The sequence below is a fragment of the Stigmatopora argus genome, chromosome 17 (assembly GCF_051989625.1).
Source record: "Stigmatopora argus isolate UIUO_Sarg chromosome 17, RoL_Sarg_1.0, whole genome shotgun sequence".
Lineage (NCBI taxonomy): Eukaryota > Metazoa > Chordata > Actinopteri > Syngnathiformes > Syngnathidae > Stigmatopora > Stigmatopora argus.
Window position 1 is genome coordinate 12,438,276 of NC_135403.1, and position 15,440 is coordinate 12,453,715.

The 15,440-nt window shown below is 43.4% G+C and overlaps 2 protein-coding genes across 5 annotated transcripts in view; one reads left to right on the forward strand and one right to left on the reverse strand.

The window, feature by feature from the left end:
- Nucleotides 1-307: 307 nt before the first annotated feature.
- On the reverse strand, nucleotides 308-3,422 carry eef1a1l3 (eukaryotic translation elongation factor 1 alpha 1, like 3). Its single transcript, XM_077624246.1, has 6 exons — nucleotides 3,208-3,422; nucleotides 2,967-3,146; nucleotides 2,145-2,441; nucleotides 1,918-2,068; nucleotides 625-1,116; nucleotides 308-553 (listed from the first exon to the last, which is right to left on the reverse strand). The coding sequence occupies exons 1-6, from the start codon at nucleotides 3,415-3,417 to the stop codon at nucleotides 462-464; spliced, it is 1,422 nt and encodes a 473-aa protein (XP_077480372.1). The 5' UTR covers nucleotides 3,418-3,422; the 3' UTR covers nucleotides 308-461.
- A 444-nt stretch (nucleotides 3,423-3,866) lies between these two features.
- fam49bb (family with sequence similarity 49 member Bb) overlaps nucleotides 3,867-15,440 on the forward strand; it is a 17,039-nt gene continuing 5,465 nt past the window's right edge. Inside the window, exons 1-5 of one of the 4 annotated variants that reach the window (XM_077624247.1) lie at nucleotides 3,867-4,339; nucleotides 6,953-7,044; nucleotides 12,280-12,360; nucleotides 13,987-14,108; nucleotides 14,188-14,293. In XM_077624247.1, the coding sequence (XP_077480373.1) occupies nucleotides 12,288-12,360; nucleotides 13,987-14,108; nucleotides 14,188-14,293 (301 nt within the window). In that variant the 5' untranslated portion in view covers nucleotides 3,867-4,339; nucleotides 6,953-7,044; nucleotides 12,280-12,287. Of the gene's footprint in view, nucleotides 4,340-5,074; nucleotides 5,491-6,952; nucleotides 7,045-11,057; nucleotides 11,206-12,279; nucleotides 12,361-13,986; nucleotides 14,109-14,187; nucleotides 14,294-15,440 lie in introns of those variants that run through there. The other 3 variants (XM_077624250.1, XM_077624248.1, XM_077624249.1) reach the window with 3 other exon arrangements.

Below are 15,440 nucleotides of genomic sequence, written 5' to 3' on the forward strand. Positions count from 1 at the left end.
TGTAGTTTTTAAATGTGTGGAAATCTTACAAGTAATTAGTCGAGATACTTTGGGGGTGGTGCTATTAGTCATGTTAATGATTAAAACATCCAAAATGGTGGTTTCAAAACATAAAATTTAAAGTGACAGGCACAATGTGATTATATAGTAATTTAATTTTAGATCACCAAATTTAACTTATGCTTAATTTCAGTTTTAGCTCAAGTGATGTGGTATGTTACTTTCTGAAAACCAAATACAAGTTGTAATTCTGCTTTCGCTTCAAAATATTAGCCATCCCAGTGAAAGAGCCATAAAATAAACCAAATTGTTTTGCTCAATATATTCCATTTATTCCCACTCTTGAGGAATTCAAACCAAACCTAGGAGTCAACTCTCTCAAAATCATAAAAATACAACTTAAATACATCTTAAAATCCAACTTAAATCCTCCAATCCCATCTGGAGCAGAAGCAGCAACTCTATTTGAGCTCTTTGGATCCTTTATCCTTCTCCACCGAGTTGACCACTCCCACGGCGACCGTTTGCTTCAAATCTCTGGCGGCAAAGCGACCTATCCACCAAAATATACAAAAGTCACTTCAACGCCAAGCTCAAAAGCTACCAATTTAGCCGTTAGCATACCTAGCGGCGGGTACTTGAAGAAGCTCTCCACGCACATGGGCTTGATGGGCACCAGCTTGACGATGGCGGCGTCGCCCGACATCAACTGGCGGGGGCGCTCTTCCAACTTGACGCCGCTACGGCGGTCCAGCTTCTCCTTGAGCTCGGCGAAGCGGCACGCCACGTGCGCCGTGTGGCAGTCCAACACCGGACAGTAACCCGCCTGGATCCGACCCGGGTGGTTGAGGACGATGACCTGCGCCTCGAAGCTGCCCACGTCGGAGGGCGGGTCCTGCCGGGCGTCGCCCGCCACGTCGCCGCGACGCAGGGTCTTGACCGACACGTTCTTGAGGTTGAAGCCCACGTTGTGGCCCGGGAGGGCCGTGGCCAGGCTCTCGTGGTGCATCTCGATGGACTTGACCTCCGCCGTCACTTTGGCGGGGGAGAAGGCCAGCGTCATGCCCGCCTTCAGGACGCCCGTCTCGATTTTGCCCACAGTCACCGTGCCCACGCCTGCAAAAGAAAACAGGTAAACCACCTTCTCTTACATCATTTTTGAGGGATAGCTTGTTTTGAAAGTGTTTTTACTTTTGTAAATATCTATGCAATCCTTTAATATTTTCTGGGCTTTTGTAAGCAATTACAAAAATATTTATTGAGACATTATTGCAATGTTGTCGTTTACCTCTTAGACAAATTTTTTAGTGCTTTGAAAATTTGCACTTATTAATTTGGTTAAAATTAAATATGTAAATATGATAAAATACATGCTTTTTTAAAATTAAAACTTAATTTTGGAATGGTTTTAAATATTTTCACCTTTTTAATTTCGGTTGAAAAAAAATACATTTTTCTAATCATTTTTTTTTCTCATTTGACTTGGATGTTAAATACATTGATATTTTATTTCATGAATTATATTCACACATTTTCATTGATTTTAAAATCTCTTTAATCCAAAATAACTAGTATAATATTTTTAATTAAGAAAGTTGCCTGTAAATCAATTATTTTTTTACATATAAAACTCTTTAATCCAAAATAACTAGTATATTTTTAATTAAGAAAGTTGCCTGTAATAAACAATTATTTTTTTACATATAAAACTCTAATCCAAAATAACTAGTATATTTTTAATTAAGAAAGTTGCCTGTAATAATCAATTATTTTTTTACATATAAAATTTACTGACAGTTTGAATCCTCTTTCCATTCCAGTAAATCTTTTTGATATTAATTTTTCTTGTTTCAACAATGGCCTTCCAGTTAAAATGGACATCTATTGCCGTCAATGTCACGAGTGAATGCGCCTCACCTCCTATCTTGAAGACATCTTGCAGGGGCAATCTTAACGGCTTATTCAGGGTGCGTACGGGGGGCTGAACCGAATCCAGCACCTCCAGTAAGGTTTTTCCTTTGGCGTGGCCTTGGCGGCGCCGCACTTTCCATCCCTGGAACCACGGCATCTGCCAAAAATGACATTATTTTGACCTGCCTGCAGCTGAAATTAACATTAAATCTTTTTTGTCAGGTCCCACTTACCTTGGCAGTGGGGACCACCATGTTCTCCCCGGTCCACCCGGAGACGGGCACGAAGGCGACGGCGTTGGGGTCGTAGCCGATCTTCTTGAGGAAGCCGGCGACGGCCCGCGCCACCTCGTCGAAGCGTTTCTGGCTGTAAGGCGGCACGGTGGCGTCCATTTTGTTGACGCAGACGATCATCTGCTTGACGCCCAGCGTGTAGGCCAGCAAGGCGTGCTCGCGGGTCTGCCCGCTGCGGGAGACGCCCGCCTCGAACTCTCCTTGGGCCGCCGACACCACCAGCAGGGAGACGTCGGCCTGGGGGGGGTCGCCGCGGTTCGTTTGGGTTCAGCTTGAGCGCTACACGTTTGCGTTTAATGGCGTCGTTGGATTTTTCATTGGCTTTTTCTAAATGTTGTAAGGCGCTAGTGTAGTATCCTCTAATTTTAATTATATTTTTTGTCCTTACAATTTTTGTCATACACCATCTTTTGGTGTAATGTCATGTATTCATTTTTTTTTTAAATTATATTTTACTTTAACTAGTTTTTAATTACTTTTTTAAATTAAATTTTTAATGTTCCATGTCGGATCAAATTTTCTCCATAAGTTGTTTTAATTTAGTTTATTTTTTTATTGCATTTGGAAAAATTCCCATTAGATATTTTCATTTTTTAGATTGAAGAAAATGCAATTTTGTCCAAATAATTGATTTTTTTCCTTATATTTAAATGAGATATGATGAGATCGTACTTGGCCGACAGAACTCTACACAACTCACCGCCACGCCACCAGAGGGCAGTAAAAACCCATTGACCTGACCCCACTCATTCAGTAGCTCACCTGGGAGGTTCCGGTGATCATGTTCTTGATGAAATCTCGATGTCCCGGCGCATCGATGATGGTCATGGAATACTTGTCAGTGTTGAACTTGAGCAGCGAGATGTCGATGGTGATGCCACGCTCCCGCTCGGCCTTCAGCTTGTCCAGAACCCAGGCGTACTTGAACGAGCTCTTGCCCACCTGCAGCCCAGAAGGAACCCATGACCTCCATGACCTCTAGCTCCAGGTGAGTCACTCTCACCTGCGCCGCAGCCTTCTCGAACTTCTCCAACTTCCTCTTATCCACGCCACCGCATTTGTAGACCAGGTGGCCCGTGGTGGTGGACTTGCCGCTGTCCACGTGGCCGATGATCACCAAGTTGACGTGAGGCTTCTCATTCGACATGGCGTCCCAAACGGGGGAAGATTCTGCACTAGGAACTCGTTGGAAATGACTGGTAGGAGAGCGCATTTTGTTCCGAGAGGGTTTTATAGGGTCCCGGGCTCGTTAAGGTCAGGTGCGAGGCCTCGTTGCGACTAATTGCTCAGGTAAAATATCAGAAAAATAGCTCTTTGTCAAAAGATGTTTTTGGCTTGGTGACAAGGTGCCATAGGTGAAAGAAAAATGTCTAATTAAAGAAAAAGTACTATATTATGTAAAGAAAAATATTTACACAAGGTGCCACCTTGGGGAATGAATGGTTGTTGGTTTCCTGGTTCTCTCCTATTGGCTGGCAACCAATTGAGCATGTACGCCACCTACTGCCCATAGTTAGCTGCGATACGCTCAAGCACCCCCACAATTCATGTGAGGATCTTCTGCATGGAGTGAATGTATTTTCACAACTTAAAGGCATCCTAAACTTGAAATTTTAACATTTTTAATTTTAAGAACTCACATTTTAACACGTTTGTCTTTATTGTGATAAAACCTAGTTCAGAATATTCAAATTTCCATGTGATAAATGTCATTTTATATCGTGAAATACTATATATTAAATATTAACGTTTTGACATGATTCTACAAAATAAATAAGGTCGTGTTTGAATTTCAAATACATACTATGTTTATTTTTATGATTAAGCACCAAGAGGTCAAAAGGCTAAACTAGCTTGATGGGCACTTGTTTACGGAAGTCACGATGGGTACAGTCGATGTTCTATTGGGACCTCCCGAATGGGCGAAGCTAACGTGTCTCCCTTCACAACTCCACCCCTCCGCAATACCACTTTAAACAAAACGAACACCTCTTTTCTAATGACGTTGACTCACAACCCGGAAACTACAATTCGCTTTTCTTCTTCGTCTGTTTGGGAGCTGACGTTCCGTTGAGCTTTCTCTTCTCCACTTCCTCCTCCGAAGCGTGCCGTTCAGCCGCCCCGCCGGCGACGAGGTAAGCGCAAAAAACGTCTTGAAAATGTCAATATTCCGCGTTTTTTGTCCGCTTCCACACCCGGCTTTCGTCTCGCCTTCACCTCCGCGCGTGTTGCCATTCATTTGCGTTGTTTAAAATTGAAATTTGATGCCCCCGGGTGAAATAAACGATGAATCACGAGCGTGCATGCTGGGCGACATCAATTTCACCGTGTTTCTCTAACAAACAAATCTTTTAACAACAACACACGGAGAAGAGAGCTTTCGTTTCCCTTTTTATTTTTAACACATGTGACAACATTGACCCCATTTTACGTCCAGGTTGGCAAAGTAACGCAAGCTAATCATCTAGAGATTACAATTTGAAACTCGGTTACCGTATGGCTTCGGATTAAACCTTGCTGCTTCTTTTCAACGTTTACACTTTTGCACTCGCCTTTCTAGATACTAGAAATGTGTATTTTCATGTTCAATAATATATTCAATATGAATAACATGCGTGCTTTGCTTGAGTATTTGTAAAGTGGTGTAAAATAATATTGGTTGTCCGTTAGACATGCAAGGTGGAAGTTGTAAACTGTTGAAAACAAGCTACAATAAGTGTTAAACTAGTGCTATACCTTCATTTACTCAAGAATTACAAGCATTTTGGGCGAAAAAAATGAAACAAATTATGAAATATATACATAGTAGGGCTGGGCAATCTGGGGCCCTCGCAAATCGCGATTTCTCGTTTATTTTCATGATTTTAGACTTGTTTTTTTCTCCCATCTCATTACAGTCAGGTTATTTGCAACTGTCCTTTGTTTAAGTGTCAGGCATTTTTTCCCGCTGTTTAGTCATTATTTTCCTTACTAACAACTAACTAACATCGCTTAAAGACTTCTCTGTCTCATCTGCAAAACGTGAACAGCATTTCCGCTCTCGAAAGTGGAAGTGAAAACGTTCAGAGCACGTTAACGCGATCTTGTTGGGCAATTTGTGACACAACTTATATATATATTTTCCTTCTCACTCTCACATAAACGAGAAGCTTCGCAGCGCCTTCGCTACGCTATCAATTGTTAGCTTTCCCTGAACTATTCAATAGGAAAAAACCAACAGTTTGCATCACTTAGAACTGCAGTGTCGATATTTTATTCCAGGTGTGGAACCTCCAAAAGCGGAACGGTACGTGGAAATTGTCTACTAAAGTATTGATGTCAGTCAAACAAATGCTACGCCGCGACCACATCGCGTACAGCGGCGTGGGCGCCAACCTGAGCTTTCATAGCAGAAATATTTGAGCGTAATCCGAGGAGGGGCGTGTTCGCCAAGCGTTCGGCGTCTTTGGCACATTCATTCCACTCCGACGCAACTGTCCAAACATTTCATGCGTCGCTACTCGTCTGCGCCGGCTGGAAAGATCTCGGAAAGCGGCGTGCGGCGTAGATGGTCGCGATACCCGAGCAGCCTCAACTACTCGAGAGCAGAGCACGGAAAAATGATTAATAATTCACATGATTAGCTGCCGCGAAAGCCGAGTGTGGAGAAATCACGTGCGTTTGTGGCATTTTAGTAACGTGGAATTTGGTCAGAATGTCGGTTAAGGCAAAAACAAAAGGGAAAATGCTTGAAAAGTAATATTTACGTTGAGAAAATAAAATATGATTGAACAAGTTGAAAATAAGATAAGTGTTAGTAATTAATTAATACTTATATAATGGTTCTTTACTATAAGGGAAAAAAATCATTACCCTCGCATCAAACAATGCTAAATAACGTGGAAATTGGTCAGAATATTCAGGCAAAAAAAAAGGAAAATAGGCGTGCTTAAAAAGACTAAAATTTACGTTGAGAAAATTAAATATGATTGAATATGTCGAAAATAAGATGATAGTCATAGTAATTAATTAATACTTATATAATGGTTCTTGTACTATTAGGAAAACAATAAATTTCATTACCCTCGCATCAATTAGATAATGATGAAACTAAAATTTATGATTATGAAAAACTAGTTTAAAATGAAATATCGGTTTCTTTCTTTGACTGATGTTGAAAATAAGATGTGGTAGTAATTAATTAATACTTTAATACTATAGTGGTTCTTTACTATAAGAAAAAAAAATGTCATTACCCTCGCATCAAACAATGCTAAATAACGTGGAAATTGGTCAGAATGTTCAGGCAAAAAAAGGAAAATAGGCATGCTTAAAAAGACTAATATTTACGTTGAGAAAATAAAATATGATTGAATATGTCGGAAATAAGATAATAGTGTTAGTAATTAATTAATACTTATATAATGGTTCTTGTACTATAAGGAAAAAAAATAATTTCATTACCATCGCATCAAACAATGCTAAATTAGATAATATGATGAAACTAAAATTTATGATTCTGAAAAACTAGTTTAAAATGAAATCTTGCTTTCTTTCTTTGACTGGTTACTTTTTTCCCGTTTGTTTTGTATTGCTTTGAGAAGAAAAGCAGGCCAAATCCTTGGTCGTCGCGCCTTGCAGAAATCGGAAGTGAATCAGAGGAAGTGTTGCTTAAAAGGAAGTCTTTTGACTGCGTGGGCGCTGCCGTTTGTTCCCCTGCTGCTCGCTAAAGCCTTTAAATGTCACGTTGATCCATATTTCTGCCACAGGAGGACCTCTTGCCGGAGGACCCAGACCAGAGGCCCCAGACCAGAGGCCACCTGCCGGGCCTGGCCGGGCCTCAGCTGCTCTCGGACCGCAAGTAAGTGCTACGCTAATGTCGCTAAACTCGGAAGGATTTCTTTCATTTTTTTCTAATATGCTAATTCCTGGAAAGTCTTTTCTGTGATTGGACGGCTTGTGCTATCAATGGCAGCTGATCATTTACATTTTTAATTTTTTTTAGTTAGCATGTTTCAGTGCTATTGACATTTAAATTGGAAATGGGAGAAAAAAACAGATCGATTTTTGGGAGATTATTAAATATATAATATTTTACTTCTCGTAAAACTTTTGAAAACTAAGTGGTGAACATTTTTCTTAGTCATATTTTAATAAACAAAAAAGATTGTGTTAAGTCATTTACCTTTAAATGACCCCGCCTCCCTCCTTATTTACATTTTCCTTCTGTTTTGATTGACGCGTAAGGAGCTAGCAGTAACCGTGACAACCACCAAATTTATTTATTTGAGCCTTTTAATAAATCTAGCATTATTGTCAAAGAGCAAATATGGGATTTTATTTCGCCATTTTAGGTCAAAAGCGGCTAACTGAATGAACGGAACCACTCGGCTAGGCTAACCTGTTGCTAGCTAAAGGTAATATCCTGTGTATAGTCCCCTAACCCCACTCCTCTTTTGCGCCCTTTCCTTTTCGCGCCGCTTTGTTTCCCGCTCGTCTCCCTGGCGACGGTTGCCATGACGCTAGATCATCCCTCCATTGGCCGGGCTCCGATGTGGGCGGGCTGTGGCGTTGGTTTTGACAGCGAAGCCTCGGGTGCTAGGCCCACTCCCGCCCGGTAGAGACAAGAACATTTCATTACAACATTTTTGACCTGATATTAATGGGAAGTGGACCCAAAAAAAGCCCTAAAATCAACAGGGAATTATTCGAAATGAGTCAAAAACAATAGGGAGTGTCATGTAGATAGTCTAAAATGAAATAAATTCGCACTCCTTTCTCTTTTGGTGGTAATGTTAAAAGAAGTGATTTTCACAGAGTTGTACGCGGGTTCCCTCTAGCGGTGTGTGGAAGACTCGCATGCACATCGTTTGTTGATATTGTTGAAAAAAAGGATTTCCTTGTAGATTTTTAGAGTAAATGCGTTTTTTTTTTTGAATTATTTAAGATATATGTTAATGATGATAGACGTACACTTAATTGTTATACTGCCTATTGTTATAGTACAATTCAATTCAGTCTTATTGACGTAAATATACGGAGATGTCGTCAGCCAGAATGCCGTTTACGATGGCTCCGAGCCAATACAAAGCGAGCTTTTCCCCCTCTTTACTCAGCAAATGTAGCATTGCCGCACCCTCTGAATAAGTCATCCCAGGACACGTCTGAACAGACATCATACGCCGCTTGTTATGTCAGATCAAAGATTAAGCTCATGAATTATTCACCATCTTTGCATGCTGCGCTTTTTCCCGCATGTACGTACGAACATATTTGTTGTTTACCAGCGCAGGACCGAGATGGAATTAGCGTTCAACCGTTCAATAATTTACGACTTGCTCAACGGGGGAAATCACCACTAGGTGGCGCTCTGGCGTTATAGATCGACTGAGAGGCTCAATAACAAAGATGTTGAGCATCCCAATTATCAGAAATGTGGATAAACATTTCCAAAATAATTTTTGAATGTACAAATATGTGGAACTATTTAAATCTCGAAAGTGTTATTAACTCACTGGCTGCCATTCACGCCGATAAACGTCCAATTACACTCACAAATATGATAGGTAGCTAATTTACCTTAATTTCCAGAGTAAATTAACACTAGGTTTTTATTATTTAAAAATAACTTTTTACTATGTATTTGTATAATGAAACAAAAAACCCACTAAATAATAATTTCCTTCATTTTATAGTCAAATGTTATTTTTTCTTCCCCTCTCCATTTCTCTTAAATAATACATGATAGCTAATTTCCGTTGTTATTTTTCTTATTCAGTCCAACAAACCCGTGAATTGTGAATGGTCGCCTGGGCACTTGGGATGCTCTTCTTTTGTCGTCCAGCAGATGGCAGTGTGAGCTCTCTTACGCGCTTTATCGTTCCAAACCGTCTCCTGTGCCCCACCCAAAATTCGGTTTAGAATGAAAACAAGCTCCTTTTACAACCACAAATTGTATTAAGTCTGCTTCTCTGGATGTAAAGTCAAATATAACCTCGTGTGTGAGGATGCCATAGTGTCATGATGGATTCTGTTTGTGTGTGTGTGTGTGTATGCGCAACCCCAAGGGAAATGCCGCATGCTCGGATGATCTAAACCAGACAGTGAGTCAATGTGTCCTCCTGAATCATTCCCTAACACGCTGAACTATTTGCAGGCCATTGACGGGGATAGGCGTCCCATCCATTTGGACTGGGAAATGTCGGCATCGCTAAACTTATTTCTACGTTGGCCTCCCCGTCAAAAATGGATTTCATGTCCGTCAACGTCAATGGCGACGTAGGTTTTTAGAAAAGACGTCTCGATCCCCGGTCCGCGATTGGACGTCTGTCGCCGTCGAGAGAGCGAAGCCGGCCGGCACGTTGCCACGGTTACCCACTTTTAGGCAGGTGCGCGGTTGCCATGGCAAAGACGGCCGACGCCGTCGCCCCCTTTTGGTTGATCGGCGTCGAGTGTAAAACAAAGCCCGCCCCTTTCCCCATTTTAGTCAGCTGAGCGCACCCCCATTTTACGTCCGAGGCTCGCCGTCAACTCCGGCTGAGCGGGCTAATGCGATGTGGCGTGTCACCCGGAGAAACTGGGTCAAGTTTAAAGCTGCCGCAATCCCGCCCACAGCGTGCACGCCATTCTTCTTTTTTTGGGGGGGGGCGGGTGTGAATTCTCCATTTTTTTTCTGGAGCACGCCGGCGGCCACGTGACGTTCGAGGTTGTTTTGCTAGCACGTGGATCCTCACGCCGCAGCTGAGTAGTGGAATGTCAGCAACCCCCCCACCCCCACACCCCCCTTTTCTGTCGCAGTGCTCCATTTCAGCGCCGTCCTGCCTCTGGGTGTGTTTACGGCGGCCACGCTGAGTGCAAGGAGATGCCAGGCTGAGGTCAGGATGCTGCATTAGGCGTGGCCTGCCTTGCCTGACTCAAAAATACGCTGCCACCGCAAGCTTGCCTTTATTTGCGCCGTCAAAGTACCATACCGCCAATAGTAGGACTCGCCTAAATCAGCAATTATTACTATAATTGTCATTGAAACACTTAAAAATAGGGCGGTGAGATTAAAGTCATTGTATTAGTAGAGTTGTAATGTTATGAGATTAAAGGTAAACATTTAAAAAAATGAAAAGAACTAATTTGGCAATTAAGTCTGCTCCCCTTTTTTTACCATATCAAAGTAATTCCAACCAAAACAATGCTCACTTGATTTTTCTTTTCTATAGCAATTCTGGTTGTGACATCACAACCAGAATGACAAAGGCAGTTGGTTCATTAGCTTTAAATAGGTTCTAATTTTCTAATTACTTGGCTAGCTAAACCAAGATCAAAATTCACCCACCAAAAAAATATGCATTAATTTCACTCAATAGCATTGAACTGTGACCGCCCCCTTGCCCCCCCCAAATAATTCGCCTCATATTTACTCTCCATCCCATGCTTCGCGTCTCCTAAAACAAGCCCTAAGTGCCCCGCCCCGCCTAATCCACCATCTTTTTTGCCGCATTACCTCACCGCTCTTCCTTATTCATAGAGCTTACTCCTACTTCTACTGTACAATCCGCCAGCCCGCTCTCATTGGCCGCCGACGGCACCCAAAATTTGAGCGCGACTCCATGGTTACAGCCGGCTCCCGGGCTAGATCCGGCTCGACCAATGGGAGCGCCGCGCGCGGGCTCCCGTCGGGCGAGCACGCGATGGCTCGGCGGGGGTTCAAAACAACAACACGGTAGGCGCCCGGGTCAAGCGCCCTCGTCGGGACGGCGAACTTTGAATCCTTTAGTCGTAACGCTTTTCCGTTTGACCTGATTTTCTAGGGAAATCTGACCTGAAATGAGGTTAAAATACAAAAATGTCAACTTCTTTTCACCATCTTGACATTTTCTAGACTTGAAAAAGTGGGCCACGTAAATCCCCGCCCGCGATGTGACCTCCTTTCTCTCGAGTGGCAGCAAGCCCACAACAGGCGGCGCTAGAGGAGCGCCACGGGACCCCCGCCGCCCCTCCCCTCCGAAGCCTCGGGTCGTGATTGGCAGAGGTCAGCAACCGGGAAGACGTTCAGGTCGAATTAGTGGTCGGCGAGGGAGACGAGGGCGCGTGGGCAGGTGGTTGTGCCATCTAAGGGTGAGGGGGGGTGTCAGCCAATTAGATTTGTCGAAATTTATCAGGGTCACTTGTTGCCGTGCGGAGTTTAAAGCGTCGCAGAAATAACGTGGCTTTTAAAAAAAATGGATTCTGCTGTCAATATGAATGAGTTTACCTGAAGTAGGCGTCCAACCATTTAAGTGGGAGGGCTGGCAGCAAATGCGTGTTTTAGTGAATTGCACTTTTTTTTTTGATTAAAAGTATATTTTTTTGCAATACTATTACATTTTTTTTCTTTTTTGTCACTTCATTTCATACAAGAACTTTCATGATTTCTGTTTTTTTTTGTACCTCACGGCACGAAATCAATACATTTGACATTTTGACATTTCAAGTCGTCCCCCCAAAAATGTCCAAAATGACTCAAACAAACCAAATTGGCAGCGGCGTACTCCCTTCAATCTTGTTGTTTTGGATAAGCGGCGACCTTGGCGAAGGACACGCGCCTCCATTTGGGTCACCCACCCACATGTGCATCTCATGCATTTTAAGGCAGCTGACGTTGCATTTTTGCCGTCTTTGAGCTTCACCTGCGTCGCTCGTCTCGCTCGTCTTCAAATGTCCACCGAGGTGGAAAAGTCATTTTGCGCGGCGCACCGTCTGCTTTCGAGGACGGCTCGGGTCGACTGGAAATACATCCTCTCATAACTCCTTATTGACTTTCACGTCACCTCTCATTTCTAATGAATTAGACATCCATCGCTGTCAATGGCACTGAAACATCATTCACATATTTCTATTTCATTTAAAAACTGCATTTTTTGTTCTCCAATCCAGTCTGTTGCCGGGTAGAATTGGAGCAAAGCAGCAAAAGACTCCCGGCCGTTTTTATTTTGGGCTTCCTTTTTTTCGGGGGGTGCTTGACACGGGTCGGGTGGGCTCCCCAAACGCGGAAGCGTAGGCGCCGGTGCCGGCCCCGCCTCCAAAGTCACGTATTGATCGGCGCCCTTTTCTTCTTCTTGTGCAGGTACCACCATGGGGAACCTGCTGAAGGTGCTGACCTGCACCGACCTGGAACAGGAGCCCAATTTCTTCCTGGATTTTGAAAGTGAGTGTCGCTAATATGTTAGCGTAGCATCATCAAGCGCAGCTCTCGCTTCTTCTTCTTCTTCTTCCTGGAGGCGCTTTTGATCCACCTGCCAGTGTGCGCGCCCGCGTGCGGAATATCAATGGGCCTCCTTAAATAGATAGCGTGGCGGCGGAGTCGAGCCGCCGCTAGTTTTGTTAGCCCGGGGCCGTCTTCATCCAGACGCTCGCTCGCTCGGCAACCTGCGGATTGGATTGTACTTTGGCCGCGACGCCGTTATGATTTTAAATTGGACTCGTTCAGTTCGGTCCGTTTTGATCGTAGTCAACGGCAGGTCAACTCGTGCTGTCGCCGATACATTGATGAGAAAGTTATTTGCCGTCATTTTGATGGTCATTGAATTGAATTAAATGCTTTTATTGGATTGGATTGGATAATTTTATTCATCCCGTATTCGGGAAATGTCATTGTGGCAGTAGCAAGAGGGTGATTAGACAGAACAACAAAGCAAAAGCACAAAGTACAAAGCAAATCAAAGTAAATGGGATCATTAAGAATCACCAAATCAAATCATTAAGACAGAAAAACAGTTATACAATTTAAATAACAACAACAAACAAATGAACAGATAAATAATCAAATCATAAACTATTGTTGACTTTATTCAAGCTTTATATTTCCACATATCCTAATTTAAAATAGGGGGAAAAAATCTTAGCATCTATATTTAGGCAATATATATATATATTTTTTTACAAATAAAGGACAAAGCCAATATCCTCTTAAAATTTAAAATGTGTTTTTTTTCCTAGAATATTCCTATTTTCCAATTTAACATGAATCTTATCGACAAACAAAATGGAGGCTCACTATTTACTTTTTTGCTAGCAATGCGAAATCCCGCGACCGGCCGCCATTTTGACAGCCCTCACCAATGTTCCCTCTAATTTTTCGTTGGTCTGAGCAGAAAGTCAACCTCCCTGAGCGCACCGAGTACCAGTGTGAGCGACATCATCGGTACTCGGATGATTCGCCTAAAGACGTTTCGCCGACGGACGTTTGACAGACGGGCAGGTCGCCGAATGAACGTTCGGCGGAACGTCCATTCGGCGACCTGTCCGTCTGTCAAACGTCCGTCGGCGAAACGTCTTTAGGTGAATCATCCGGTCACGACATCATCATTGCTCGCTATGGGCACACCAGTATCACACCTGCCACAAGCAGGTGCATGTCAATGTTCCCTCTAATTTTTCATGTAAAACATGCTGTAAAACACGAAAAACATAAGTGGACAGAGCTACTGCCACTGGCTGCCGCTTAAACGGCGCCATCATGTGGAAAGGGGTAAAAAAAAAAAAAAAAAAAAAAAAAAAAAAAAAAAAAAAAAAAAAAAAAAAAAAAAAAAAAAAAAATTCCGATTTTTTTTTTTTTTACTGCGCGCCATATGATTGCTGCTGCGCAGAGAAGACGAGAGTAGTGCGCAATTGCGCACGCGCGCAGCTTAGAGGGAACAGTGGCCCTCACCCAGTCGTAGAAATATTACGTCAAAAAAAGACCACCGCCATGTTTTCTATTAGTTATTTTTTTTAATAGAAATGTGCTTTCGTAGTGGCTATTTTTTTTTAAGTAAGTTAAATTGTCTTGCAGACGCCCAACCCACGGATGGCGAGCGCGAGGTATGGGAGCAAGTGGACGTGGTGCTGAAGGACGCCAAGGATATCCTGGACGAGCTGCAGGCCTACAAAGGCGCCGGACAGGAGATCAGAGAGGTACGCAAGCGTACCCCAAAGGGGACCCCCCTCGTTTGTACTATCAGTCAATGAGCAAGACCTTTCCCAACGGCGGCAGGCCATCCAGAACCCCAACGACGAGGCGCTCCAGGAGCGAGCCTGGGCGGCCGTGGTCCCCCTGGTGGGCAGACTCAAAAAGTTCTACCAGTTCTCCCAGCGATTAGGTGAGTCCAAACGACTGGATCGCTTCCCGTCTGAGCCATTCCGTTCGCCGCCTGACCTTAATATTCCGCCGGTGCGGCCGAGCGGGAAAAATCCCGGCTGCGTTTAATTAGCATAGAATCCCAAAGTCGGGGAGGGGGGGATTTTTTAGTGGGCGGGGACAACCCGGCGGCGGCGTCTGCCGCCGTTATGTAACCAAGTAGGTCACCTCGCCGTGGCCCCCCCGGCGCTAAAAGGCTAACCGAGCGCTAGCGATGATATCACCGAGAGGAGCTTACGTCAGCCGCTTTGCGAGTAGCAAACTTATGGCCCGCAGACGTCCAATCGCGTGGCTCCTGAGAATTAAACGGAAACTCGTTATCTTTAGTGGGCGTCCAATCCGTTTGAAGTGGCAAAATAATGGCTGCCATTCCTCAGTTCTTATAGATTGGTCTTTTTAGTTGGATACTGCAATTTCCAATTGTTTTGAACGCATCCTTCCCCATAAAAGGCAACAAGGAGTCCAGTTAGAATTAGACCTTTTCTGACTTTTAAGAGTAGCTAATTCTTTCCACACTATTTAAGTACTGATAATTTGTGAGTTTTTTAGCTTTTGCAATGACTTTTTTTACTCCAGTAAAAAGTTCCGAATCGCTTTGGACGGGTCGCCTCATCCAAAGCGGATTGAAGCTTTTTACTGGAGTAAAAAAAGTCATTGCAAAAGCTAAAAAAAACTCACAAATTATCAGTACTTAAATAGCGTGGAAAGAATTATCTACTCTTAAAAATCAGAAAAATTCTAATTGCATTTTAGCTGCACTCCTTGTTGCCTTTTATGGGGAGGGATGCATTCAAAACAATTGGAAATTGCAGTATCCAACTAAACAATCTATAAGAACTGAGGAATGGCAGCCATTCATTTGCCACTTCAAACGGATTGGACGCCCACTAAAGATAACGAGTTTCCATTCACTCGCGACAAACGCCTCCCTCCCCGCAGCTCCTTTTTGACGCCACGTGGAGCAGACGGGCGTCCTCGCCCGCTCCTTTTCTGGGTTAGCGGCACGCCGACGTACGCCAAACGATCGGCCGGCTCTGCCTTATGTCATTATCTCGGCAGACTGAATTTCAAGTAGCGTCTGGCTCTAAAAATAACACGGCCTTCCAGGC